The sequence below is a fragment of the Pleurodeles waltl genome, chromosome 1_2 (genome assembly GCF_031143425.1).
Source record: "Pleurodeles waltl isolate 20211129_DDA chromosome 1_2, aPleWal1.hap1.20221129, whole genome shotgun sequence".
Classification (NCBI taxonomy): Eukaryota; Metazoa; Chordata; class Amphibia; order Caudata; family Salamandridae; genus Pleurodeles; species Pleurodeles waltl.
This window is the reverse complement of record NC_090437.1, coordinates 98549561-98577079: the sequence shown is the minus strand read 5'-3', so window position 1 is coordinate 98577079 and position 27519 is coordinate 98549561. Positions and strand designations below refer to the sequence as shown.

The following is a 27519-nucleotide window of genomic DNA, read 5'->3' as shown; positions in this document are numbered from 1 at the left end:
GATATGCAGTTTTACAACCTGTTATATCCTGTGTTTTTTTGTTGACGACTTCAAATGTTATGTTAAAATCACTCCAGTGTTGGAACTGTCATAGATTCACATGCTTGAATCATTCCCCATCATCAAGATGGGAGTCCACGATACCTTCTATAAAGTAGTATTGACATAAGCCTAAACCTAAAGGCCCTAGGCCTTTCAGTTTAGCATTCTATTAGAGTCATTTTGAGGAAAAGGACTACATTTGAGAGTCCACCAATCAGGCGACACCACCCTTTAGAACCCTCCTGAGAGAAGCTCTAGTACCTCAAATTTTCTACTGCACGTAATGCTAGGGAGTCTCCACAGAGCTCTGCTCAGCTTTTCTCTGTTTTTTGGCCATTCAAAAGATTTTGCCTCTTTTCAACTTAGTTATAAAGGTTTTACCTTCAGTTCTTATATCTACAAAAACTGGCACCATGTCTGACAAAGGAAAAAAGAGGAAAAAACCTACTTAAATAGGGGTGATAAAGGGTATCTGGTGCTCTTTATCACAATATATTAATCCTGTATTATTTCACGGTGCTGCTATGCTAGAGCTACACCCCCAATAAAGCTCTACATGATAAGCAATGTTATCCAATGCATTCAAATTGTGGCAGCACACACTAAATTATTAATCAACACAAGTGTGGCAGTGAGTGACAGAAATTAGACAAAATTACTGCAGATGCATATAAAAAGTCTTCATCCAATCAGTTTAAAGAGCAAATTCTTATTTAATTCTTCTTATACTTGTTCTCAAATTCCATCAAGTGTTTTTCATGATGTTCCGAATTTCATCAGACAATCATCATAATGTCGTATTCCAAGTTTCCATAATTAGGTCATCACTTTTCATATTTCCATCAGTTAAATCACCACTTATTGTTTAACATCACCACTTGTCACTTAGCTCGTCACTTGAGCTAAGTGACAAGTGGTGATGTTAAACAATAAGTGGTGAAGACTTTGCTCTTGAAACTGATTGGATGAAGACTTTTTATATGCATCTGCAGTAATTTTGTCTAATTTCTGTCACTCACTGCCACACTTGTGTTGATTAATAATTTAGCGTGTACTGCCACAATTTGAATGTAAAGAAAAAAAGGGTTTATTCAGATCCTGTAAAACCAGTGGTAAGAAGAGATTATATTCTGATGACCCACACCAGAATTGTATCTACTGGCTCTATCCAGACGACTCTGCAAACGATTGTAAGATATGTCGTACCTTTTCCTCCAAAACCCTAAAGGACAGGGAAGGAAGGTTATTAATCTGGCAGCAAAAACTAAAGTCAAGAGATCATCCAGTTTCTGACTCTGGCAGTGAGGACTCCTCTACCTCTTCTAGAAGATCACAGAAATGAGAGAGATCACCTCAGAGAAGATCCTCGTCAGAGCAACCAAAAAAGGCCTATAAAAAGACCACCTCAGGGTCTTACAAAGGCCACAGCCCTTCTTCATCTACTTATAAATCCAGCTACCACTCTTCTAAAGACAAGAAAGAACGTGCTAGCAGTTCAGAGAGGGCTAAACAATTGTCATCTGAGCCCCCTACACCTCCTATTGAAGTGTCTTATACATTTAAGAAGCCTTCTGCTCCACTTGTTGACAGACCATCTATGAGGTCCCCACTGTCCACAACAGCCTCGTTGACAAGGGTAACTATGAGAACTTCCCCACTGTAAGGAAATGCCTCCTTGGCATGGTTACCCCCTGACTTTTTGCCTTTGCTGATGCTATGTTTTGAATTGAAAGTGTGCTGAGGCCTGCTAACCAGGCCCCAGCACCAGTGTTCTTTCCCTAACCTGTACTTTTGATTCCACAATTGGCACACCCTGGCATCCAGGTAAGTCCCTTGTAACTGGTACCCCTGGTACCTAGGGCCCTGATGCCAGGGAAGGTCTCTAAGGGCTGCAGCATAGCTTATGCCACCCTGGGGACCCCTCACTCAGCACAGACACACTGCTTGCCAGCTTGTGTGTGCTGGTGAGAACAAAACGAGTAAGTCGACATGGCACTCCCCTCAGGTTGCCATGCCAACCTCACACTGCCTATGCAGTATAGGTAAGTCACCCCTCTAGCAGGCCTTACAGCCCTAAGGTATGGTGCACTATACCATAGGTGAGGGCACCAGTGCATGAGCACTGTGCCCCTACAGTGTCTAAGCCAAACCTTAGACATTGTAAGTGCAGGGTAGGCATAAGAGTATATGGTCTGGGAGTCTGTCAAACACGGACTCCACAGCACCATAATGGCTACACTGAAAACTGGGAAGTTTGGTATCAAACTTCTCAGCACAATAAATGCACACTGATGCCAGTGTACACTTTATTGTAAAATACACCCCAGAGGGCACCTTAGAGGTGCCCCCTGAAACCTAATCCAACTACCCGTTGGCTGACTGGTTCTAGCAGCCTGCCACACTCGAGACATGTTGCTGGCCACATGGGGAGAGTGCCTTTGTCACTCTGTGCCCTGTAACAAAGCCTGCACTGGGTGGAGATGCTATCACCTCCCCCAGGCAGGAGCTGTAACACCTGGCGGTGAGCCTCAAAGGCTTACCCCTTTGTTCCAGCACCACAGGGCACTCCAGCTAGTGGAGTTGCCCGCCCCCTCCGGTCACGGCGCCACTTTTGGCGGCAAGGCCGGAGGAGATAATGAGAATAACAAGGAGGAGTCACCGGCCAGTCAGGACAGCCCCTAAGGTGTCCTGAGCTGAGGTGACTCAAACTTTTAGAAATCCTCCATCTTGCAGATGGAGGATTCCCCCAATAGGGATAGGAATGTGACCCCCTCCCCTTGGGAGGAGGCACAAAGAGGGTGTACCCACCCTCAGGGCTAGTAGCCATTGGCTACTAACCCCCCAGACCTAAACACGCCCTTAAATTTAAATTTAGTATTTAAGGGCTTCCCTGAACCTAAAGATTTAGATTCCTGCAACTTACCGAAGAAGGGCACAGTGCAAGGCACAGGGTGAAAAAGTAGAGCTGGAGTCTGGAAAAAGGGCCCAGCCTACCAAGAGAAAAGGAAAGTCAGCTGGGAAACCAGCTGCAACACAACAACAAAAAGAGAACCTCTCTTCTCAGGAAGAAGTTCTGCCCTCTGAGGGAACTGAGCCTATGGAGTTGGAACCTTATCAGGTTGAGCTCTTAGGCCCAGGGGGACCCTCAAGGGAGCAGTTGTGTAAGGGGCAAGAAACCTGTCCCCCTCTTGAAGGCCTTAGGCAGCAAGCTGCTGAAGAGTCCAATGGCAAGAAAACTGGAACACATAGGGTCTATTGGGAAGATGGACTCCTGTACATTGAGGCAAGAGATCCCAAACCTGGTGCCACTAGGAGAGTGGTAGTGCCTCAGGAGTTCAGAGAGTTTATTCTGACCTTAGCCCATGATATTCCCCTTGCTGGGCATTTGGGACAAACCAAGACGTGGGAGAGGTTAGTCAACCACTTCTACTGGCCCAACATGTCCCAGAAAGTTAAGGAGTTTTGTGTCTCCTGTACCACCTGTCAAGCCAGTAGTAAGACAGGTGGACATCCAAAGGCCCCCCTCATTCCACTTCCAGTGGTGGGGGTCCCCTTTGAAAGAGTGGGTGTGGACATAGTGGGTCCACTTGAACCTCCCACAGCCTCAGGAAATATGTACATCCTAGTAGTAGTGGATCATGCTACTAGGTATCCTGAAGCTATTCCCCTTAGGTCGACTACTGCCCCTGCAGTAGCCAAGGCCCTCATTGGTATCTTTACCAGAGTGGGCTTCCCTAAGGAGGTGGTGTCTGACAGAGGTACCAACTTCATGTCAGCATACCTGAAACACATGTGGAATGAGTGTGGAGTGACTTATAAGTTCACTACACCATATCATCCACAAACTAATGGCCTTGTTGAGAGATTCAACAAGACATTAAAGGGCATGATCATGGGGCTCCCAGAAAAACTCAAAAGGAGATGGGATGTCCTCTTGCCATGTCTGCTCTTCGCTTACAGAGAGGTGCCTCAGAAGGGAGTAGGATTCTCACCCTTTGAACTTCTGTTTGGTCACCCTGTAAGGGGACCACTAGCTCTTGTGAAAGAAGGCTGGGAGAGACCTCTTCATGAGCCTAAACAAGACATAGTGGACTATGTGCTTGGCCTTCGCTCAAGGATGGCAGAGTACATGGAAAAGGCAAGTAAAAACCTTGAGGCCAGCCAACAGCTCCAGAAGTTTTGGTATGACCAAAAGGCTGCACTGGTTGAATTCCAACCAGGGCAGAAAGTCTGGGTTTTGGAGCCTGTGGCTCCCAGGGCACTTCAGGACAAATGGAGTGGCCCTTACCCAGTGCTAGAGAGGAAGAGTCAGGTCACCTACCTGGTGGACCTGGGCACAAGCAGGAGCCCCAAGAGGGTGATCCATGTGAACCGCCTTAAGCTCTTCCATGACAGGGCTGATGTAAATCTGTTAATGGTAACAGATGAGGATCAGGAAGCTGAGAGTGAGCCTCTCCCTGATCTTCTGTCATCAAACCCTAATGACGGCTCAGTAGATGGAGTGATCTATTCAGACACCCTCTCTGGCCAACAGCAATCTGACTGTAGGAAAGTCCTGCAGCAATTTGCTGAGCTCTTTTCCCTAACCCCTGGTCAGACACACCTGTGTACCCATGATGTGGACACAGGAGACAGCATGCCTGTCAAGAACAAAATATTCAGACAGTCTGATCAAGTTAAGGAAAGCATCAAGGTGGAAGTCCACAAGATGCTGGAATTGGGAGTAATTGAGCACTCTGACAGCCCCTGGGCTAGCCCAGTGGTCTTAGTCCCCAAACCTCACACCAAAGATGGAAAGAGAGAGATGAGGTTTTGTGTGGACTACAGAGGACTTAATTCTGTCACCAAGACAGATGCCCATCCCATTCCTAGAGCTGATGAGCTGATTGATAAATTAGGGTCTGCCAAATTCTTAAGTACCTTTGACTTAACAGCAGGGTACTGGCAAATCAAAATGGCCCCTGGAGCAAAAGAAAAGACAGCATTCTCCATACCTGATGGGCATTATCAGTTCACTGTTATGCCCTTTGGTTTAAAGAATGCCCCTGCCACCTTCCAAAGGTTGGTGAATCAAGTCCTTGCTGGCTTGGAGTCCTTCAGTGCAGCTTATCTTGACGATATTGCTGTCTTTAGCTCCAACTGGCAGGATCACCTGGTCCACCTGAAGAAGGTTTTGAAGGCTCTGCAATCAGCAAGCCTCTCTATCAAGGCATCCAAATGCCAGATAGGGCAGGGAACTGTGGTTTACTTGGGACACCTTGTAGGTGGAGGCCAAGTTCAGCCACTCCAGCCCAAGATCCAGACTATTCTGGACTGGGCAGCTCCAAAAACCCAGACTCAAGTCAGGGCATTCCTTGGCTTGACTGGGTACTATAGGAGGTTTGTGAAGGGATATGGATCCATTGTGACAGCCCTCACAGAACTCACCTCCAAGAAAATGCCCAAGAAAGTAAACTGGACGGTAGAATGCCAACAGGCCTTTGACACCCTGAAACAAGCAATGTGCACAGCACCAGTTCTAAAAGCTCCAGATTACTCCAAGCAGTTCATTGTGCAGACAGATGCCTCTGAACATGGGATAGGGGCAGTTTTGTCCCAAACAAATGATGATGGCCTTGACCAGCCTGTTGCTTTCATTAGCAGGAGGTTACTCCCCAGGGAGCAGCGTTGGAGTGCCATTGAGAGGGAGGCCTTTGCTGTGGTTTGGTCCCTGAAGAAGCTGAGACCATACCTCTTTGGTACTCACTTCCTAGTTCAGACTGACCACAGACCTCTCAGATGGCTGATGCAAATGAAAGGTGAAAATCCAAAACTGTTGAGGTGGTCCATCTCCCTACAGGGAATAGACTTTATAGTGGAACACAGACCTGGGACTGCCCATGCCAATGCAGATGGCCTTTCCAGGTTCTTCCACTTAGAAAATGAAGACTCTCTTGGGAAAGGTTAGTCTCATCCTCTTTCGTTTGGGGGGTGGGGGGGTTGTGTAAGGAAATGCCTCCTTGGCATGGTTACCCCCTGACTTTTTGCCTTTGGTGATGCTATGTTTTGAATTGAAAGTGTGCTGAGGCCTGCTAACCAGGCCCCAGCACCAGTGTTCTTTCCCTAACCTGTACTTTTGATTCCACAATTGGCACACCCTGGCATCCAGGTAAGTCCCTTGTAACTGGTACCTAGGGCCCTGATGCCAGGGAAGGTCTCTATCAATCAATCAATCATAGTATTTATAAAGCGCGCTATGTACCCGTCAGGGTTTCGAGGCGCTGGGGGAGGGGGAGCGCTGCTGGTTTAGCGGTCGAAGAGCCAGGTCTTGAGGAGCCTTCTGAATGCGAGGAGGTCCTGGGTTTGGCGAAGAGATGTGGGGAGAGAGTTCCAGGTCTTGGCGGCGAGGAAGGAGAAGGATCTGCCGCCGGATGTCTTGCGCTGGATTCGGGGTATGATGGCGAGGGCGAGGTTGGCGGATCGGAGTTGACGTGTTGGAGTGTAGAAGTTGAGTCTGGTGTTGAGGTAGGAGGGTCCGGTGTTGTGAAGTGCCTTGTGAGCGTGGGTCAGGAGTTTGAAGGTGATCCTCTTGTCTACCGGGAGCCAGGGGAGTTCCTTTAGGTGAGGGGAGATGTGACTTCGGCGGGGTATGTTGAGGATCAGTCGGGCGGAGGCATTTTGGATACGTTGGAGGCGTTTGATGTCTTTGGTTGGGATGCCTGTGTAGAGTGCGTTGCCGTAGTCAAGTCTGCTGCTGACGAGGGCCTGGGTCACCGTCTTTCTGGTTTCTGTTGGAATCCACTTGAAGATTCTGCGGAGCATTCGAAGGGTGTTGAAACAGGAGGAGGAGACGGCGCTGACCTGTTTGGACATGGTGAGGGCGGAGTCCAGGATGAAGCCGAGGTTTCTTGCGTGGCTGGCAGGGGTGGGTGGGGGTCCGAGGATGGAGGGCCACCATGAGTCGTTCCAGGCCGAGGGAGTGCGTCCGAGGATGAGGACTTCCGTCTTGTCGGAGTTGAGTTTCAGGCGACTGTTGTTCATCCAATCGGCGATGGATTTTAGTCCCTCGTGGAGGTTTGTTTTGGCGGTGAGCGGGTCTTTGGTCAGGGAGAGGACGAGCTGGGTATCGTCGGCGTAGGAGATGATGCTGAGATGATGTTGGCGGGCCAGTTGAGCGAGGGGGGCCATGTAGACTTTGAACAACGTGGGGCTGAGGGAGGATCCTTGGGGGACGCCGCAGATGAGGTTGGTGGCTTTGGAGCGGAAAGGGGAGAGACGGACTCTCTGCGTTCTGTCGGAGAGGAAGGATGAGATCCAGTGGAGGGCTTTATCTTGGATGCCGGCTTCCTGGAGGCGGGTCAGTAGGGTGCGGTGGCAGACGGTGTCAAAAGCGGCTGATAGGTCGAGGAGGATGAGGGCTGAGGTTTCGCCGTTGTCCATTTGATGTCTGATGTCATCTGTGGCGGCGAGGAGGGCGGTCTCAGTGCTGTGGTTTCGTCTGAATCCGGATTGTGAGGGGTCCAGGATGGAATTGTCTTAGAGGAAGTGGGTGAGCTGAGTGTTGACGATCTTCTCGATGACTTTCGCTGGAAAAGGGAGGAGAGAGATCGGACGGAAGTTTTTGAGGTCGTTGGGGTCAGCCTTGGGTTTTTTGAGGAGGGGTTGGATTTCTGCGTGTTTCCAGCTGTCCGGGAAGGTGGCAGAAGTGAAGGAGAGGTTGATGATCTTGCGGAGTTCGGGGGCGATGGTGGCGTTGGCTGAGTTGAAAACATGATGGGGGCAGGGGTCCGTGGGGGAGCCTGAGTGGATGGTGTTCATGGTTGCTATGGTTTCTGCCTCGTCCACGTGGGTCCAGGCGGTGAGGCGGCAGTCGCGGGAGGAGACGTCGGGGGTGGGGTCTGGCGGTGGACCGGTGATGAAGCTGTCGTGGATGGTGGTGATTTTCTGGTGGAAGAAGGTGGAGAGGTCGTCGCAGAGTTTCTGGGAGGGCGGGATGTCGTTGGAGTTGGCTTTCGGATTGGAGAGTTCCTTCACGATGCCGAAGAGTTCTTTGCAGTCGTGGGCGTTGTTGTTGATGCGTTCGGTGAAGTGGGCGCGCTTGGCGGTGCGGATCCGTTGGTGGTGTTCGCGGTTGGCGTTTTTGAGGGCGGCGAGGTTGTCGGGTGTGCGTTCTTGGATCCATTTCTTTTTGAGCTTCTGGCAGTTGCTTTTGGAGGTGGTGAGATCGTCTGTGAACCAGGCTGGTTTTTTCTTTCCTTGGATGGTGGTGGGTTTCTTGAGAGGGGCAAGGGTGTTGGCGCAGTCGAGGATCCATTGATGGAGGTTGTTGGCGGCTGTGCTCGGGTCGATTGCGTCGGGTGGAAGGTTGTTGATGAGGGTGCTGGTCAGTTGTTCTTGGGTGACTTTGCCCCAGCGGCGGTGGGGAGGTAGCTGGATGCGGTGTTGCTCTGTGGTTTTCTTATAGGTGAAATGGACACAGTGATGGTCAGTCCAGTGGAGTTCGGAGGTGTGGCTGAAGGAAATGTGGTTGCTAGAGGTGAAGAGGGGGTCAAGGGTGTGACCGGCGATGTGGGTAGGTGTGTTGACTAGCTGGCGGAGACCGAGGTTGAGGAGGTTGGAGGTCAGTGACGCGGTGTTGACGTCGTTGGCATTTTCCAGATGGTAGTTCAGATCTCCCAGGAGGATGTAATCCGGGGAAGCGAGGGCGTGGGTGCTTGCAAGGTCGGCGATGGTGTCGTTGAAGGGGGCTCTTGGTCCTGGAGGGCGGTAAATGAGGGTTCCTCTGAGGGTCGTGTTGGGGTCCGTGTGGATCTGGAAGTGGAGGTGTTCGGCTGTCCTGAGGGTGTCGTCCGAGTGGGTGTGGATTTTGAGGGTAGCTTTGTGAGCGATGGCTATTCCGCCGCCGATTCCGTTGGTTCGATCTCTTCTGGTGATTTTGTAGCCGTCCGGTATGGCGATGTCCGGAGACGAGTAGTCGTTCCACCAGGTTTCGGTCAGGAAAGCCACGTCAGGAGCAGTGGTGTTGAGCAAATCCCAGAGCTCGATGGCGTGTTTTCGTGCGGAGCGGGTGTTGATGAGGATGCAGTTCAGGTGGTTGGGGTTGGATGTTTTCGTAGTTGGATTGGTCGTTCTGATGCAGGAGAAGTTGCAGGTACCGCAGGAAAAAGGTCCTTTAGTGTGCTTCGGGGATGCCCGGTAGCATTCAGTGGAGGGGCCGGGGTTGAAGGCGCGGAGTTCGTTGATCGAGTAGCGGATGCGGGGGGCGCGAGGGCCAGGGGGTGTGGCGCTGGGCGCGGTCCAGGCGCAGACGGGCGTGCCTCTGGCGCGCCCGCTGCGCGCGGACGCGCAGCGCCAGCCATTAAGAAGGGAGGGGGAGGGAGGAGCAGCTGGGAGGCGGGAGGGAGCGGCAAATGGGTGCGCGAGGGGGGCGGGGCCGCAGGGAGGCAGCGGCAGGGAACGGGGAGCGCACAAGGGGCAAAACACTGAAAACGAGCAAAATACAAGCAGTTACAATAAGAAAAGCACACAATCAGAAAAACAATAATGGCACAATATACGATCGGGGAGACAGCAATCAGGGGGGCACAAAGGGGGCAGAAGCGCCGGCGGCGAGGCGCTGGAAAAAGCGAAAAAAACGAAAAACACTTACGGGACGGCGGAAAGCGGCACACGGGTCAAGTGAAGCTAGTCAGAGCCCACTAGACCCCAGGGATGAGGCGCAGGAAGATGCCTGCGGGTGGAGGAGGGCCTCGAACACGCAAACAGCAGCGTGGTCAGGGGACAGAGGCAGGAGGCAGCAGGTTGGTGCTGCGGTCGTGGGGGGCGAGCTCAGGACCTGAAACAGGTCAGAGGTCGCTCACTCGCGACGCGCAGCGCCAGCCATTAAGAAGGGAGGGGGGAGGGAGGAGCAGCTGGGAGGCAGGAGGCGGGAGGGAGCGGCAAATGGGGGCGCGAGGGGGGCGGGCCGCAGGGAGGCAGCGGCAGGGAACGGGGAGCGCACAAGGGGCAAAACACTGAAAACGAGCAAAATACAAGCAGTTACAATAAGAAAAGCACACAATCAGAAAAACAATAATGGCACAATATACGATCGGGGAGACAGCAATCAGGGGGGCACAAAGGGGGCAGAAGCGCCGGCGGCGAGGCGCTGGAAAAAGCGAAAAAAACGAAAAACACTTACAGGACGGCGGAAAGCGGCACACGGGTCAAGTGAAGCTAGTCAGAGCCCACTAGACCCCAGGGATGAGGCGCAGGAGGATGCCTGCGGGTGGAGGAGGGCCTCGAACACGCAAACAGCAGCGTGGTCAGGGGACAGAGGCAGGAGGCAGCAGGTTGGTGCTGCGGTCGTGGGGGGCGAGCTCAGGACCTGAAACAGGTCAGAGGTCGCTCTAAGGGCTGCAGCATAGCTTATTCCACCCTGGGGACCCCTCACTCAGCACAGACACACTGCTTGCCAGCTTGTGTGTGCTGGTGAGAACAAAACGAGTAAGTCGACATGGCACTCCCCTCAGGGTGCCATGCCAACCTCACACTGCCTATGCAGTATAGGTAAGTCACCCCTCTAGCAGGCCTTACAGCCCTAAGGCAGGGTGCACTATACCATAGGTGAGGGCACCAATGCATGAGCACTGTGCCCCTACAGTGTCTAAGCCAAACCTTAGACATTGTAAGTGCAGGGTAGCCATAAGAGTATATGGTCTGGGAGTCTGTCAAACACGGACTCCACAGCACCATAATGGCTACACTGAAAACTGGGAAGTTTGGTTTAAAACTTCTCAGCACAATAAATGCACACTGATGCCAGTGTACACTTTATTGTAAGATACACCCCAGAGGGCACCTTAGAGGTGCCCCCTGAAACCTAATCCAACTACCCGTGTAGGCTGACTGGTTCTAGCAGCCTGCCACACTCGAGACATGTTGCTGGCCACATGGGGAGAGTGCCTTTGTCACTCTGTGGCCTGTAACAAAGCCTGCACTGGGTGGAGATGCTATCACCTCCCCCAGGCAGGAGCTGTAACAGCTGGCGGTGAGCCTCAAAGGCTTACCCCCTTTGTTCCAGCACCACAGGGCACTCCAGCTAGTGGAGTTGCCCGCCCCCTCCGGTCACGGCCCCACTTTTGGCGGCAAGGCCGGAGGAGATAATGAGAATAACAAGGAGGAGTCACCGGCCAGTCAGGACAGCCCCTAAGGTGTCCTGAGCTGAGGTGACTCTAACTTTTAGAAATCCTCCATCTTGCAGATGGAGGATTCCCCCAATAGGGATAGGAATGTGACCCCCTCCCCTTGGGAGGAGGCACAAAGAGGGTGTACCCACCCTCAGGGCTAGTAGCCATTGGCTACTAACCCCCCAGACCTAAACACGCCCTTAAATTTAGTATTTAAGGGCTTCCCTGAACCTAAAGATTTAGATTCCTGCAACTTACCGAAGAAGAAGACTGCTGAGCTGAAAACCCCTGCAGAAGAAGAAAGAAGACACCAACTGCTTTGGCCCCAGTCCTACCGGCCTGTCTCCTGCCTTCTAAAGAAACCTGCTCCAGCGACGCTTTCTCAAGGACCAGCGACCTCTGAATCCTCAGAGGACTGCCCTGCTTCAAGAGGAACAAGAAACTCCCGAGGACAGCGGACCTGCTCCAAAGAGACTGCAACTTTGTTTCAGAGGAGCAGATTTAAAGACCCCTGCAATCCCCGCAAGAAGCGTGAGACTTGCAACACTGCACCCGGCGACCCCGACTCGACTGGTGGAGAACCAACACCTCAGGGAGGACCCTCCGGCGACTCCGAGACTGTGAGTAACCAAAGTTGTCCCCCCTGAGCCCCCACAGCGACGCCTGCAGAGGGAATCCCCAGGCTCCCCCTGACCGCGACTGCCTGACTCTAAAATCCTGACGGCTGGAAAAGACCCTGCACCCGCAGCCCCCAGCACCTGAAGGATCGGAACTTCAGTGCAGGAGTGACCCCCAGGAGGCCCTCTCCCTTGCCCAGGGGGTGGCTACCCCGAGGAGCCCCCCCCTTGCCTGCCTGCATCGCTGAAGAGACCCCTTGGTCTCCCATTGATTTACATTGGAACCCCGACGCTTGTTTCTACACTGCACCCGGCCGCCCCAGTGCCGCTGAGGGTGTACTTTTTGTGTGAACTTATGTCCCCCCCGGTGCCCTACAAAACCCTCCTGGTCTGCCCTCCGAAGAGACGGGTACTTACCTGCTGGCAGACTGGAACCAGCGCAGCCCCTTCTCTCCATTGAAGCCTATGTGTTTTGGGCACCACTTTGAACTCTGCACCTGACCGGCCCTGAGCTGCTGGTGTGGTGACTTTGGGGTTGCTCTGAACCCCCAACGGTGGGCTACTTTGGACCCAAATCTGAACCCTGTGGGTGGGTTACTTACCTGCAAAAACTAACAATACTTTACCTCCCCCAGGAACTGTGAAAATTGCAGTGTCCACTTTTAAAACAGCTATTTGTGTTTTATGTGAAAAGTATATATGCCACTGTAATTATTCAAAGTTCCTAAAGTACTTACCTGCAATACCTTTCAAATGAGATATTACATGTAGAATTTGAACCTGTGGTTCTTAAAATAAACTAAGAAAAGATATTTTTCTATAACAAAACCTATTGGCTGGATTTGTCTCTGAGTGTGTGTTCCTCATTTATTGCCTGTGTATATGTACAACAAATGCTTAACACTACTCCTTTGATAAGCCTACTGCTCGACCACACTACCACAAAATAGAGCATTAGTATTATCTCTTTTTTGCCACTATCTGACCTCTAAGGGGAACCCTTGGACTCTGTGCATACTATTCCTTACTTTGAAATAGTGCATACAGAGCCAACTTCCTACACCCACCATCAACGACAACTTCATAGTTTGTCCCATGGATGACCCTACAGCTGCCGACGGCGATGACAAGTTATCCACCATCGAAGTTATACTATGCCATCATCATCAAAGCTGACTGTAACCATCACTTCTTCATCAGCGTCATTTCCAACAATGATCTAGTCATCAGTGGCCTCATCCACGAAGCAGTTGATGGTAAAGATATCTTCTAGATCGTCGATGACAGGAACTCCACCAATGACGAGTGTACCTGCTACAATGTCGACTACGTCATCTACAGCACAGTCGACGAGCTCGTTGAAGACCCTGTCAATGAGCGGAAATCATAAAAAAAAGGCAGGCAATGGTAAAAAATAACCCCTGAGCATACTTCCCCAAGCAAAGTAACCCCATTGATACCAGCCCATCTGCTTGAGGGTGATTACCAATCTGATGAAGAGGGACCCTATGGAACAGCACATAGTCCTTCTTGGCTGAATGTGAAATATCAAGAGGATGAAGATAAATACTACGAAGAATATGATCCACAGTATTACAGAACTCAAGAACAACCACACGATGGGGGAGTGCTCTATCTGCCAAGTTCCTTGATTATGGACTTGCAAGCCATGTTGGCGGACTATAGAAAAAGATTCCCGCCCACAGATGAAGCAGCACCTCAGTCGGCTTCACCAGTAAAATCGTCAATGCCTCACGGTGCCACCCTGCTTCAGAGGCTCACAAGTTGACCATTGGCTAACATTTTTACACCTAATACAACCCTATTACAGGACACGGACATCTCTGAAGGAGAACAGGAGGAAGGTGAACTTCAGGACAATCACTCGGAATGGGTTGATTATTTACTACCAACTCCATCCTCTCCTTCACCTTTGAAGGTGGACTCACCTCCAGAGGACATCAGGGGCAATTTCACAATCTCCTGGAAAAGCCTGGCAAAAGGTTTGTGCTTCCCATGCCATTCAAGCAATTGGATTGCTTTATGTTTTTATACAACTTCAAGGAGCCATTCCAAAGTTCAGTGCACTCCATGCCAATGGTCAGTTATATATGGGAAGAGGGTTTGAAGGTCATGCAAAGCCCGGCAACAGTGATGGCAGTGCTTCTGTGTCTGGATAAGAAATGTAAAACACCTGGAGATGCCCCAGCATGCTTAACTGGTCACCATCATCCAGACTCTGTAATAGCACAGGTGGCACAGAGGAGATCCAAAAATTCATCCACACCAATCTCTGTGCCTCCTGTTAAGGAAGGAAGATGGTTAGATAATATTGTCAAACGATTCTCCTCAATGTCATGTCTAATGGTAAGAGCTGCAAATTCTCTAGCGAGATATGACAGACAACTATGGACTTAAATCATCCCATATATCGACCAGGTACCAGAGGATGTTGTGGAAGCTAGAAAAATATTACAAGAAGGGGAACGCACATCAGCAGAAATGAGTGACTGTGCGATGGAAATAACCACCACTGCTTTCCGTTAGCTAGCAGGGGCTGCTGTGCTTAGGAGACAAGGCTGGCTGGAGGCCATGTAGTTTCTCCCGGAGGTGCAAAATAAAATACTAGAGCTTCCTTTTGATGGACAAGCCCTCTTTGGGAAACGTATTGATGAAGTTCTTCAGGCAATGAAAACTGACACAGACTGCCAAATCTCTAGTTACGCTACAGTTTAAAAAGTCTTCCTTTCCTGGAACGAGAGGACGTGGAATGCCTTCATTTAGGGGAGGCTATCAACAATACAGATATCCCTCATACTCATCCACCTCCCAACAATTCCGCCACCAATATGCTCAGAGGAAACCGCCACAATCCGCCTAAAATAGAGCTGTCTCTAGAGGATGACCGGCTTGTCAAGCAAAGGACTCAACTCGCAGACAATGATCCATGCAAGGCTCCGGCTACCCCCAACCATGCACCTTTCAAACTAGGGGACAAAATCTCCTCATTCCTCCAGCAGTGGCAATCCACAACATCAGACCAATGTGTCTTGCAACTGTTGCAAATCAGGCACAAGCTGGAGTTTGTCCAAATGCCACCTCCCAATCCTTGCGAATGTACTTCTAAGTATCTACACCAACTAAACTGGAGGCCAACAAAATGATTTTCATAGACGCAGTAGAGAAAGTTTCACCATCTCAGCGGGGTAAAGGTTTTTACTCCAGTTTCTTACTCATTCACAAAAAATGGAAAGACTGGAGACCTATCCTTGATCTCAGAGAGTTTAACACCTATCTGAAAAAACAATCATTCCGCATTATAACTCTCCAGGACGCCCTCTTCCGACTATCTGTCCATCCTTAATTTGAAAGAGGCATAATTTCACATCCCAATTCATCCTTCTCACAGACAGTAGCCATGATTCACGGTATGCAGCAGCCAATACTAATTTTGAGTCCTTCCATTCGGTCTAAAATCAGCCCCCAGAATATTCACTAACCACCTAGCAACTGTGACTGCGTTCCTGAGAAGACAAAGGCACCAAGTATTCCCATACTTGGACGATTGGCTGATAAAAGCAAAGTCCTTCTCAGCAGCATGCAAATCAGCAAAAAAGTGCATTGCCCTGCTCAACGGCTTAGGCCTACGGCTTAGGCCTAACCATAAACTGGGAAAACTCCAATCCTCAACCATCACATACGATCACTTTTCTTAGGAGCAAACCTGGACACCAACTCCAACAGAGCCTGCCCCACAATGGAAAAGACAGCAAAAACTAATGTCATTGGCAAAGACAGTTCAAAAAAGAAAAAAATAATTTCAGTGCGCCTTTACAAGTCGTAATTGGGGATGATGTCTTCGTGCATCCCACTTGTACCATTTTGCAGACTAAAAATGTGCCCCTTCCAGGAACAGCTCAGCCTACAATGGATTCAAGCCACACTTAGCTTTGACGATCACGTCAAGATCACTCCGCCCATAATCAAAGCTCTGAACTGGTGGACTCAAAAGGATCATCTATCGATCGGCCTCTCTTTCCAACCTCGCCCATCTCCATGGGTCATCACCACGGACACCTCATTAAAAGTTTCAGAAACTACACATCAATCTCCTAGAACTAAAGGCAGTCCATCTAGCCTTGCAGGTGTTCCTTCCAAGAATTGCCAATTCAAAGGTACTAATAAGAACAATACCACTACAATGCATTACCTCAACAAGCAGGGAGGTACAAAATCCCTTCTCCTCTCCAGGGAAGCACAAAAAGTTGGGACTGGGCTATACAACATTGAGTGCTGCTACGAGCAGAACATGTTCCAGAACAAAATATCAGATTCTCTCAGCAGACTAAAATCCGTCTGCCATGAATGGGAGTTAGATCAGCGAACAGTCAACCACATATTCTCTCAGTGGGGGATCTCTTTGCCAGCCCGTCAAACACCAAATGCCAATACTACGCAAGTTAGCATCACCATCGGGGATCATGGGGAATGCGTTTTCCATGGCATGGTGCGGAATCTTTGCTTACGCTTTTCCTCCCATTCCCCTGATTCCAGTGGTTCTCACCAAAATGAAGATGGAACCCTGTAGGCTGATCTTGATAGCTCCAACGTGGCCTCAACAGCATTGGTTCACGGAGCTTCTCCTGTTCTCTGTAAAACCTCACATCCCACTGAAAATATCTCCGCATCTGCTGACAATGAACAATGGGCAAGTCTTGCACCCGAATCCTCAATCACTGCACTTATCAGCATGGCTCCTGGGCACAATGAGTTTGCACATGTAGACATCCCTCCAGAGTGCAGGGATATACTGTCCAGGGCCTGAGCAGTCATAACTAATAAAATGTACTCATGTAAGTGGAAGAGATTCTGTCTATGGTGCCAACATCAACAGATACATCCCATTTCGTCCTCACTGAAACAAATATTGCCGTATTAATTACATCTGGCACATTCTGGCCTTGCTCACTCCTCCATTATGTTTCACTTGGCAGCTATCTCGTCTTTTAGATGATCATACAGTTCACCCTCTCTGTGGTCATCCAGAATTATCAAAACGATTTCTAAAAGACCTACTCAGGGTTTTTCCGCCTTTTAGACCTCCTCCTCCTCCTTCCTTGAATCTAAACATTTGTCCTCACGCAACTCATGATGCAACCGTTTGAGCGGATCCACAGAGCTTCTCTGAACTTTCTTTCATGGAAGATAACCCTTCTAATAGCTCTCACATCAGCCGGGTGAATCAGTGAGATCCAAGCACAGTCTTTCCAGGAACCCTTCTTAAAGATTAGAGAGGATAGAATAATCCTACGTACTAACCCACAGTTTATATTCAACGTTCCCTTGGACTTTTATATGAATGAGCCGCTGGACCTAAATACATTCTTCCCAAATCTGGCAATGGCAGCGAAAAGGGCTCTGCTCTCATTAGATGTAAAAAGACGCATAAAGTTGTACCTGGACAGAACCAAATCCTTTTGCAAGTCTAGTCAAATGTTTGTAGCTTACAGTGCACCTAGAAAGGGTCAACCTCTGTTCAAGCAGAGCATCTCAAGATGGATTTCATCAACAGTCCAGTTTTGCCATCGAGCAGCAGGCAAGCCACTACAAGCTTCTTTTTGTGCTCACTTTACAAAGGCAGTATCAACATCCACTGCACTGTTTATGTGGGTGCTGCGCCTGGACATTTGCAGGGCAGCAACCTGGAAAAGCTGCCACACATTCACCAGACATTACTGCCTGGATGTAGCATCTCAATGAGAAGTAGCTGTGGGCTAGGTGGTCCTAAGCCATCTTTTCCAGTAAAGGTGAGCTATCTCTCCCATCCCGCCATCCTAAGGTCAGATCTGCACATTGTTCATTTTTAAATCTATCACACTTGAAAGATTGATACACAGTATAGTTTAAGTAACAAATCTAAATATCTAGATTTTAAGCTTTCATATGTATATGTTTACTTATGCATTTTGTTCATATTCATTGGAAACTGTCATAGTTTATACTACACTGTGCATTATTACTGCTTACTACTTTGATTCAAGCATGTGAATCTATGAAAGTTCCAATACTGGAGTAAGAAAATGAGTTACTTACCTGTAACTATAGTTCTCCAGTATTGGATCTTTCATAGATTCACATGCAACCCACCCACCTCCCCAGAGAAACTCACCATTACCTCTCTTATTCTCTTTTATTAATACTAGACACTCGTGCTCAGAAAATCTGAGGTACTGGAGCTTCTCTCAGTAGGGTTCTAAAGGGTGGTGTCGTCTGATTGGTGAACTCTCAAATGTAGTCCTTTTCCTCACAACAACTCTGACAGAATGCTAAACTGAGAGGCCTAGGGCTTTTTGGTTTAGGCCTATGTCATTACTACTTTATAAATGGTACTGGAGACTCCCATCTCGACAACGTGGAATGGTTCAAGCATGTGAATCTATAAAAGATTCCAATACCTGAGAACTATAGTTACAGGTAAGTAACTAATTTTCTTCTTGACCCCACTGGTGACATCACACATTACATAAACATAGCGGCATAGATTGACCTCAATGCCTTATGGGACAATTAATGCCAGGTTAATGCTCATAGTGGCGGGAATCTGTAGCCGACATGTGAAAGGCATTGGTAATGTGCTCACTAGTTGATTTCTGCAGATCCACCTTTTACTGCCCAAAGGAGAGGTTCTCCTGTACTCCAGTGCTGCAGATCAGGGGCCTACAACCGTTTCTGTTTTGAGAGCTACATATGATCAATAAAAATCTTCCCGAACTAATAATATCATTAGTGTTGTAATGGTGATCACATCAGACAAGATTACGGTAGTAGCTACCTTATGTAAAAGGATCCGCAGTGATAACCTGCACATCATGCAGGGTTGCCAGCAGTAATATAAAACAAGCATTGTCAAAGCGAAATGTTTTTGCCTATGTGTGTTATTTTGGCGTTGTCAATGTTTCTTAAAGATGTTGCACAGCAGTGCAGCCTGCTTTCCAACCTGGCTCAAAGTAAGCAAAAACAAAACCTCTGTGGCACACTAGCGTCAACCACATCATAGCAGTTTTTTAAGTTTACTTTAAGTCGTGTTGCAAAGCAGCCCGTGCTGCGGTACATCATCATTGAAAAAAATTAACAAATTAAAATAGCTGTGCACGACAAAAAGTTACATTGTCTGCTCTATCCTCTGTCTTACTCATGTCTCCAAATCTTTAATGCTTCTGCTCTCTTTACATTCCCCATATAGTTAGCATGCAGAAAGATGACAACACAATACTCCTATTAATGTAATCTTGCAGCAAGAAATGGGAGTAAATGCATAGAATAGTTTTCCTGAGTACACATGACTGATCCCAATAAGTAATCACAATCATTTGAATAACCACTACCTTGGGCCCTGGAGCAATGTGCTGCAGACGTAAAGCGCTTCAACACACAAGTGTAATTAGCGCTATATAATTAGATTAGAACTGTAACCAAAATGAAGAACAAAATACATCAGTGTTTTTTTAACATTTGTGAAAAATGTACAAGTGATCCACCAAATGACACTCGCGCCTCACTAAATGCTCACGCCAGTCTGAAGTATTACACAAAGCAAAGAGCGGCAATATTTGTATTTAGCTGTCAACATTTTCAATGGCAATAAGTTGTAGACATTCCTCACAATAGGTATATCTTAAATATAATGGTGGCCAGTACTCTCCAAAGTATTAATAATGAAGTACGCTCTCTGCTCGGTTTCAGTAGAAAGCCTATGAGTTAACATACACTGCATTATAAACGAAGCTGACCAGGTACTGCAGAGACATGCACTCAAAGAGCATGTCGAAAAGTAAATAAAGAGTGCCTACACTGCAGGAGCCTGCAGTATAAGGACACTCTTCACTGGAAGCAGTACTTGGGCCAGGCTGCACTGTAGAATGGCAGAAGACTGGACCCAGAGCCCAGAAGAAGACAGGTGAGGAGGAGGTGATGCTGACCAATGAAACCAGAGAGGCATAGGAGCCACGTGGGAGCCAGCTAGTGGTAAGTAGTGAGGCGTGAAACCGAAAGGGGAGCCAGCCAATGATGAGTACGGGTAAGTAATGGGTGGGCTCAAAGCCCCTTTTAAGATTTTTCTTTATTTTAAATACAAGAGATTATGCAAGTGCATCACAAGCACTATGCAGGTGAAATCTAGTAAAGGTAAGTAATTGTTGGGCTCTTAGCCTCTTTTAAGATTTCCCTTTGTTTTAAATACAAGAGCTTTCGCAAGCTCAGCGCAAGTGCTGTGCAGGCGACACATAAAAAGGGTTTGTCAATTTGAAATGCCTTTATGTGGGTAGTACATAAGAGCCATAGCTTCAATGCCCTTGGCACCAAGGTAAAAATATTATGGGTAATAAACATTCCCAACGCCAAATAATTTATCACTCAATTATCAGCTTTAAATAGGTTTCTGAAATTATTAACATTTTCGTTTCAAATGCATAGTTTCCAATTGTATTATTATACATATATTATTTCAGTCAATTAAAAGCTTCTAATTTAGGTGGCTAGATTGGACAAAGAGGAGTTACGTCTGTTTAGCTGGAGGGCTACAAGTAGCTCATGTAATTGTAATAGTATTTATATAGCGCTTACTACCCCTGACGAGGCGTTGAAACGCTTTTCGGTGAGTAGCACGCTACTCCGGAACCCCCCAAGAATTAGTGATGGATTAGTATAGGGAAATATGAGTACAGTTTTAGTATTATTATGAGTTAATTTGAGACTCAGATATGAGAGTTTGTTAGTTAGATTGACTGGAGTAAATGGAGGGGTGGAGGAGGAAAGAATCTAGAAGTGTTAATTGGGAGTATATGGTAATAGGATTTAGGCTTGGGATGTGTAAAGGAGGATGGGAGAGGGAAGAGTCTGTGGAAGGGGTTAGGGAGATCATAGTAGCAGGGTGAGATAAATGAGGGAGAATATACTAGGTTTGTTTGGGAGATCATGGTAGTAAAGTGAGGTTTAGTGAGTTAGATGTGGAAGTGGAGGGAAGAGCATAGGCAGAGTTATTTAGGAGCTGAAAGTAGTAGAATGGATTTGGGATGAGTCAGAGTGGGAATGGAGGATAGATTGATAGAGACATGACATGGTGATGGGTAGACAAGTGTGATATAAGAAGAGAGCAGGGATTCATAAGTATATAGTATAACAACTTATCTAGGGTGTGTGTGTGTATATATATATATATATATATATATATATATATATATATATATATATATATATATATACACACACACATAGTATATAAGATGAGAGAAAGGATTCATAAGTATCTAGTATAACGACTTATCTAGATTTATGCAATGACCTATGAACATGTTAAGCATCGAATAACATACACACACACACATATATATATATATATATATATACACACACACAAACACATACATACACACATGAATACACACATATATGTACATACATATACATATTTAAACCATGAGTAAATATACTTAGTTAAACAGGTTTAAAGAGTGTGTGTGTGTGTAGTTTATTGTTATAACATAGTAGCGATACATATTTTCTAAAAAACTATATATAACTAGGATATACACATAATCAGAAAAAATATTTATCAGCATAGGCATATGCAGTCCATAGTTGTTTGAATATGGTGGTTATGAAGGAAAGAGCCAACTCTTGAGTAGTTTTCTGAAGGCAAGAAAGTTATCTGTCGATCTTATAGTTGGGGGTAATGAATTCCATAGTTTGGCTGCTTGAACGGAGAAGGATGTACCACCTATAGTCTTTTTCTTGTACAGTGGTGTTCTAAGGAGGGGTGCCAATCTTGAGCGGAGGTTTCTTTGAATGTATTTGGTTATTTTGTTTTTGATAAAAAGCGGTCCTGTTTCATGTATAGCTTTGTTTGTGATACAAAGCAGCTAGAAAGTGCATCTTCTGGCAACGGATAACCAATGTAGTGCTCTCACGGCAGGGGAGATGTGGGCTTGTGGCTTTAGATGTAATAGTAGCCTGGCTGTGGAGTTCTGAATATGTTGTAGTTTTTTCATAATAGATAGAGATGATCCATGGTAGAGGCCATTGGCATAATCGAGTTTGGATTGTACATGCGAGATAGTAGCTTGCACCTTGTGTGGAAATCCGAGGTGGGGGAAGGTGCGTCTTAGAGTCTTCAAGATGATGAAGCTTGTTCATGCTAATTTGTCCACTTGAGCATTCATAGTTAACATGGAGTCCAATGTTTTTAACTTCCTTGGATAAATGAGGAGGTGGTCCGAGATCGTCAGGCCAGGCGCACAGTGGGTCATAACTTTTCCAGTCACCACATGTGAGCATTTCTGTTTTGGAGGCATTTAGTTTGAGATGGCTCCAGGTGATCCACTGATCAACGGCTCTGGGGGAACTGAAGATTTGTGAGTTTTCAATGTTTTAGGGGCATTCTAATTTAAGTAGTATTTGTGTGTCATCTGCATAGTTGTAGCATGTGAGATGAAAATCATTGATCAGTTCTGGTAATGATATCATGTAGATGTTGAAAAGCAAAGGTGAGCTGATTGAACCTTGGGGGACCCCTGCTTTTGTGAGGTAGGGTTTGGACGAGAAGGGGGGAGAATAGATGATATTAGATCTTCTTTGAAGATAGGATGTAATCCAGTCGAGAGCAGTCCCTTCTATGTCGGCTTCGTGGAGTCTTTGAATTAGGGTGTCATGGTCAACCGTATCAAAGGCAGCCGAGAGGTCCAAGAAAAGTAGTGCAGCAACTCCATTGCGGTCGACTATGTTTTTAAGATCATCCCAGGTTGCTATGAGTGCCGATTCAGTGCCTCTTCCTGGGCAGAATCCAGTTTGGAAGTCTGAAAGTATAGAATTGTGTTCAATGAATTGTGACATCAGGGCGAATGCTGCTCTTTCTGTCAGTTTGCCCAGGAAAGGTCTATTTGTGATTGGTCTGTAGTTGTTGGGTTCCTGCGGGTCTAGGTTTGTTTTCTTTAATAACGGTCGTATGTATGCCTTTTTCAGGTCTACAGGAAAAGTTCCTGTAGTTAAAGAGTTGTTGATGATTCTTCTTACAGGTGTGGCAGCAGAAGTAGATAAAATAATGTTCTTGAAGATTTGTGGTGGACAATGGTCAGAAGGGCAACCGGAAGGCCTGCTTGCTTTGACCAAATCCATAAATTTACCTGTAGATATTTGTTGGAAGGACTGTAGAGGCTGGGTTGGTTTATTCTTAGAGGGTATTTTAGGAAAGGGGTTGGTGCTGATGGTTTTATTCTGTTTTAAATAGGGGTCCAATGTGTCTTCCTTAGTTCTGTAATGCGTTGCCAGTTTGTTTGTGAAATCTTGAGTAGTGGGATGACTTCCTTACATCCATGTAGGTTTTCGAAATTCATTGAGAATTTTATAAAATTCCTCGGTTGTAGTACCTTTTTTTTAGCTTTTTTGATTGATGATTTGTATATTCTGTTATGTATGTGTAGTTGCAGTTTGTCTTGACTGTTGTTTGTTTTGAGACAGGTCGGCTGCAACTTTCTGATTTGTCTTTTTAAGTTCAGTGTTTCTCCAAGGTGTTGGTTTTCTTTTGTTGTGTTTAGCTTTTCTGAGTGGCATTAGGATATCAAAAGCTTCCTGTAGCCACTCCTAAAGTTTTGGAACAGAATTAATTGTATCTAGATCTGTGTTGGCTGTTAGTTGTGTTTCTAAGTCATCAAAATTGAGTTCGGTGCATGTATGTAAGTAGTTGTGGGGTTTGTTGATTTGTGGAGTTTTATGTTGGAAAGTTATCAAATGGTGGTCTGACCATGTGATTGGCGTGATGCTATGAACGGTAACTAGTTCAGGTTTAGCAAAAATGACATCTAGGATGTGTCCAGCAATATGTGTGGGATTGTGTACAATCTGATGTAGGTTCAATGCGACTAGGCCAGTGGTGATTGCTTTTGTATGGAGCATATTGGGTTTGTCAAACCAAATGTTTAGGTCCCCAAGAATGCATAGGTTGGAGTATAGTGTAATAAGGTTTGAGACTGTATCTAGAAAAGCCTCTGAGAATGTTGAGTTGTTAGGTGGAGGTCTTTAAAGGAGGAGAAAGTTACAGGATCATGTGCTACTCAACGGAGAGGCCTACTCCAGATGAATTATGTTGATGAGTAACTTAACAAGATTTGGGCAGGGTTCATAGGGTTGGCAGTGGGTGTCAAGAGAGTTAATCATAGTTGCCTTAAATTCGCACTGATGTCAATCCATTTTAGGTTTTATTCTTGTGTTTTCTTTCAATAGATTGTTTTGCACAGGTGGCACCAAGAGATTCCGGAAGGATAGAATTGATGTATGGAAAGTAGTTTATTGTTATTTAATAAACTTTTTTATTTCGAGGCTCTAAAATTGGTTATTTTTTCTGTTGTTGCACAAATTTGTGTCTGTTAGCATGAAGTAAAACATATTTATTTCTTTTGTTTTTTTTCAATTTATAACACAAGATTTAATTATTTTTGTATTATTTTAGAAGTACTCTTTTGGTCTAAATGTCATAGCACACATTTCCACAATAACACTGTTTTGTTTTCTAGGCTCTTCTTGATGACAGCACCATAAACATATCAACTATCGCCTCCTCGAGATATGTGGGACCCATAAAAGCTCGTGTTGATGAGTGGCAGAAGCAGCTATCGTTATTTAGTCAAACATTGGTAAGTTGAACAGTGTGTGCGTAAGCATGTAGAACTGTATTTTAATGCTCTCCGTTTTCTGTTTCGTGAAAGTGTGCTTCTTTGTTTTAAAGTTTACAAATATTGTTTGAAAAATTGGTCACATGGAAGTTCCCTAAAATATATTTTCAAAATAACCTGTATAGTTGACAGAAATGTTCTCTCCTAAGTCTCCCACAACATAGTTCCATTTCTATCTGCATTTAAGTGTTGTTTTTTTTAATTACTTCAGTTCAAACCTGATATCACCTCTAAATCTAAAGATTTAAGAAGGTCTTCCTCTTTGAATTTCTCTCTGTCCATTTGTATCTCCTTTAAAGTTGTAACATGCACTCTGCTGTTGTTATTTATGCTGTAAGAGGACACTTAGGAACCCACTTGTAATCACAGTCTGGTTCATTCCGGAGTCACCAATACTCAAGTTATCGCTAATTTGTGAGTTTGTCTCAGCATTTCTATGTGTAAAGAAATCAGGCATTCAGTGGCATTTAGTATAAGTGACAAAGTGGAATAGCTCCAAAGGATGAGGTATGTCTAACAAATAAAATTTAACTGAAACTTTACATTTCATAAAGGTGCAAAGGCGCTCAGGGGTTTACCTAAAGGCAATGGTCTTCAGGGGCAATTTTCCACCTGTGAAACTCCAATTAGCAAATTTCTGATCTGATTGTTGAAACTTATTAGCTAAGTGAAGGAAAGTTTCAGTTCTATTAATGACCCTCCTCCTCTTTCTTCATGCAATTTAAACGTTATGTGACCATCCTGATTTGTACTCCTATTTCTACTCCGTTCCTAGTAAGTAGAAAATCAAGTGATTAACTCAATGAACATTATTCCCAAATGCTAACCATAGTTAACCAAGCAACATAAACATAGTGGACTGTATTTTCAGAACTTACAGGTACTAATGCTATACTACCATAAGCAGTACAATTGTGACTGGTGTCTTAGATATACTGAGATATACTTCCTGTAGCTCTTCGGTGGGCTCATCACATTTGAGAGGGATAATCCTCGCCTCCATGTCCTTAATAGAATTGAAACTTTACATCACATTAGCTAGGACATTTTCTATTCTATGTAAGGACCCGAGGCTCAGATTATGCTCATAATAGCTTATAAACGAGCACCCAAAAAAGCCTTTAAGGTCATAGCAGCTGTGACAGATAGACAAGTCAAAACCTGCTTCTTGCATCACCAATCTAACCCATTTAGCAACAGGCCATGAAAGCTCCTTGAAAGGTTTTTTGATTGTGGTGAAATGTTGTTGTACCCTAGCAGGTCTGAGATATTCAGTCATGTTCTCATGATCTTTAATGCAATGGACAACAACGCAGCAGAGTTGTAAAGAGTGTTGTACAGTTTAGTGGCATAGAATGGAGTACAGTTCAGCAAAGTGTTGTACAGTTCAGTGTTGTAGAGTGATGTGTCGTCCAGTAGAGTGGCAGAGAGTATCGTACAATGTAGTATCGGATAGTGGAGTGTCGTAGTGTGTCATACAGTGGACAGTGGTATAGTGCTGTATAATGGAGGAGAGTGTCGTAGAGTGGAGTGCTGTGTAATATAGCGGATTGAAGTGTCGTAGAGAGGAGTGGAGTGGTGTGTGCTAGAGTGTCATACATTGTAGTATAGTGGTGTAGAGTGGATGAGTATAAAGTGGAGTAAGATGTCATATACTGGCATAGAGTGCTGCAGAGTCTTGTAGCGTGGAGTTGCATAGAGTACAGTAGGGTACTGTACATCAGACTGTTTAGAGTGGAGTGTTGAACTATAGCATAGAGTGGGCTAAAGTATTGTACAATGGAGTGGAGTTCATTGGAGTTGGGTACAATAGAGTGTAGTAAATTGTCATACAGTGGAGTATCATATTGCACAGTAAAGTGGAGTGGAGCAGAATGGCCTGGCGTTTCATACAGTGTAGTAGTGTCATAGGGTGGAGTGTTTTGTGGTACAGTGAAATTTGAGTGGCGTTTTGTAGAGTGTTGTACAGCAGAGTACATTGGAGTAGCATAGAGTGAAGTGTATCGTTGTGGAGTGGCATACAGTACAGTGTTGTAGAGTTAAGTGGCATAACGTTGCATTCAATCGTCTCGTTGAGTACAATGGAGTAGTGGGTCTCAAAGTACAGTGGAGTAAATTGGGTGGTGTATAGGTAATTTCATAGTGTATCTTAAAGTGGACTAGAGTATAATAGAGTGGCATGGAGTTGAGTAATATATCATACAGTGGCAATGAGTGGAATAGGGTGCAGCACAGTGTCATACAGTGGAGTTGAGGTGAATGGAGTGGTGTAGCATAGAGTGGACTAAACTGTCATATAGTGGAGTGGCATATCGTACAGTGGAGTGGTATGCCGTGTTGTAGAGTCTGAGAAACTGTCATAGAGTGGAATGGGATAGAGTAGAGTACAATGTTGTAGAGTGGAGTGAGATAGAGTAGAGTAGAGATTGCCACAGTGAAGTGGCAAAGAGTTTTTTAGAATCAAGTGGCATACAGTGCCATGGAGGGGCATAGAGTGGATCAGTGTGTTATGGAGTACAGTAGAGTAAATTCTGGTGGAGTGGCATAGAGGGAGTTGCATAGAGTAGAGTACAGTATAGTCTAGTAGAGTGGCATAGAGTGGACTACAAAGTTGTATAGTTACATACATTGGAGTACAGTGTTGTACAGTGGAGTAGTATAGAGTGGAGTAGAGTTTGGTAGAGTGGCGAAGTATAGCGTGCTGTACAGTGGAGTAGAGGCTTATAGAGCAGAGTAGACTCAAGTAGTATAGACTGGAGTGGGTTTGAGTGCAGTGTCATACAGTTGTGTCGTAGATTGTTGTATCGTAGTGTATTGTGGCATACAGAGTCATGGCGTACAGTTTTATGATAAAGAGTGCTGTGGCGCACAGTGGAGTGGAGAAAGGAGTGTCGTACACTGGAATAGTGTATAGTGGAGTGACATTAAGTTGAGTGGCATACAGCAGAGTAACATACAGTGGAAGAGTGGAGAGGAGCGGCTTTCAGTGAA

The 27519-nt window shown here is 46.1% G+C and overlaps 1 protein-coding gene across 2 annotated transcripts in view; it reads left to right on the top strand.

Moving 5' to 3' along the window:
- DNAH6 (dynein axonemal heavy chain 6) overlaps positions 1-27519 on the top strand; it is a 1211389-nt gene that overhangs the window by 292107 nt on the left and 891763 nt on the right. For both annotated transcript variants that reach the window (XM_069236637.1, XM_069236634.1), the window contains exon 21: positions 24370-24489. In XM_069236637.1, coding sequence (XP_069092738.1) covers positions 24370-24489 — 120 coding nt within the window. The remainder of the gene's footprint in view (positions 1-24369; positions 24490-27519) is intronic.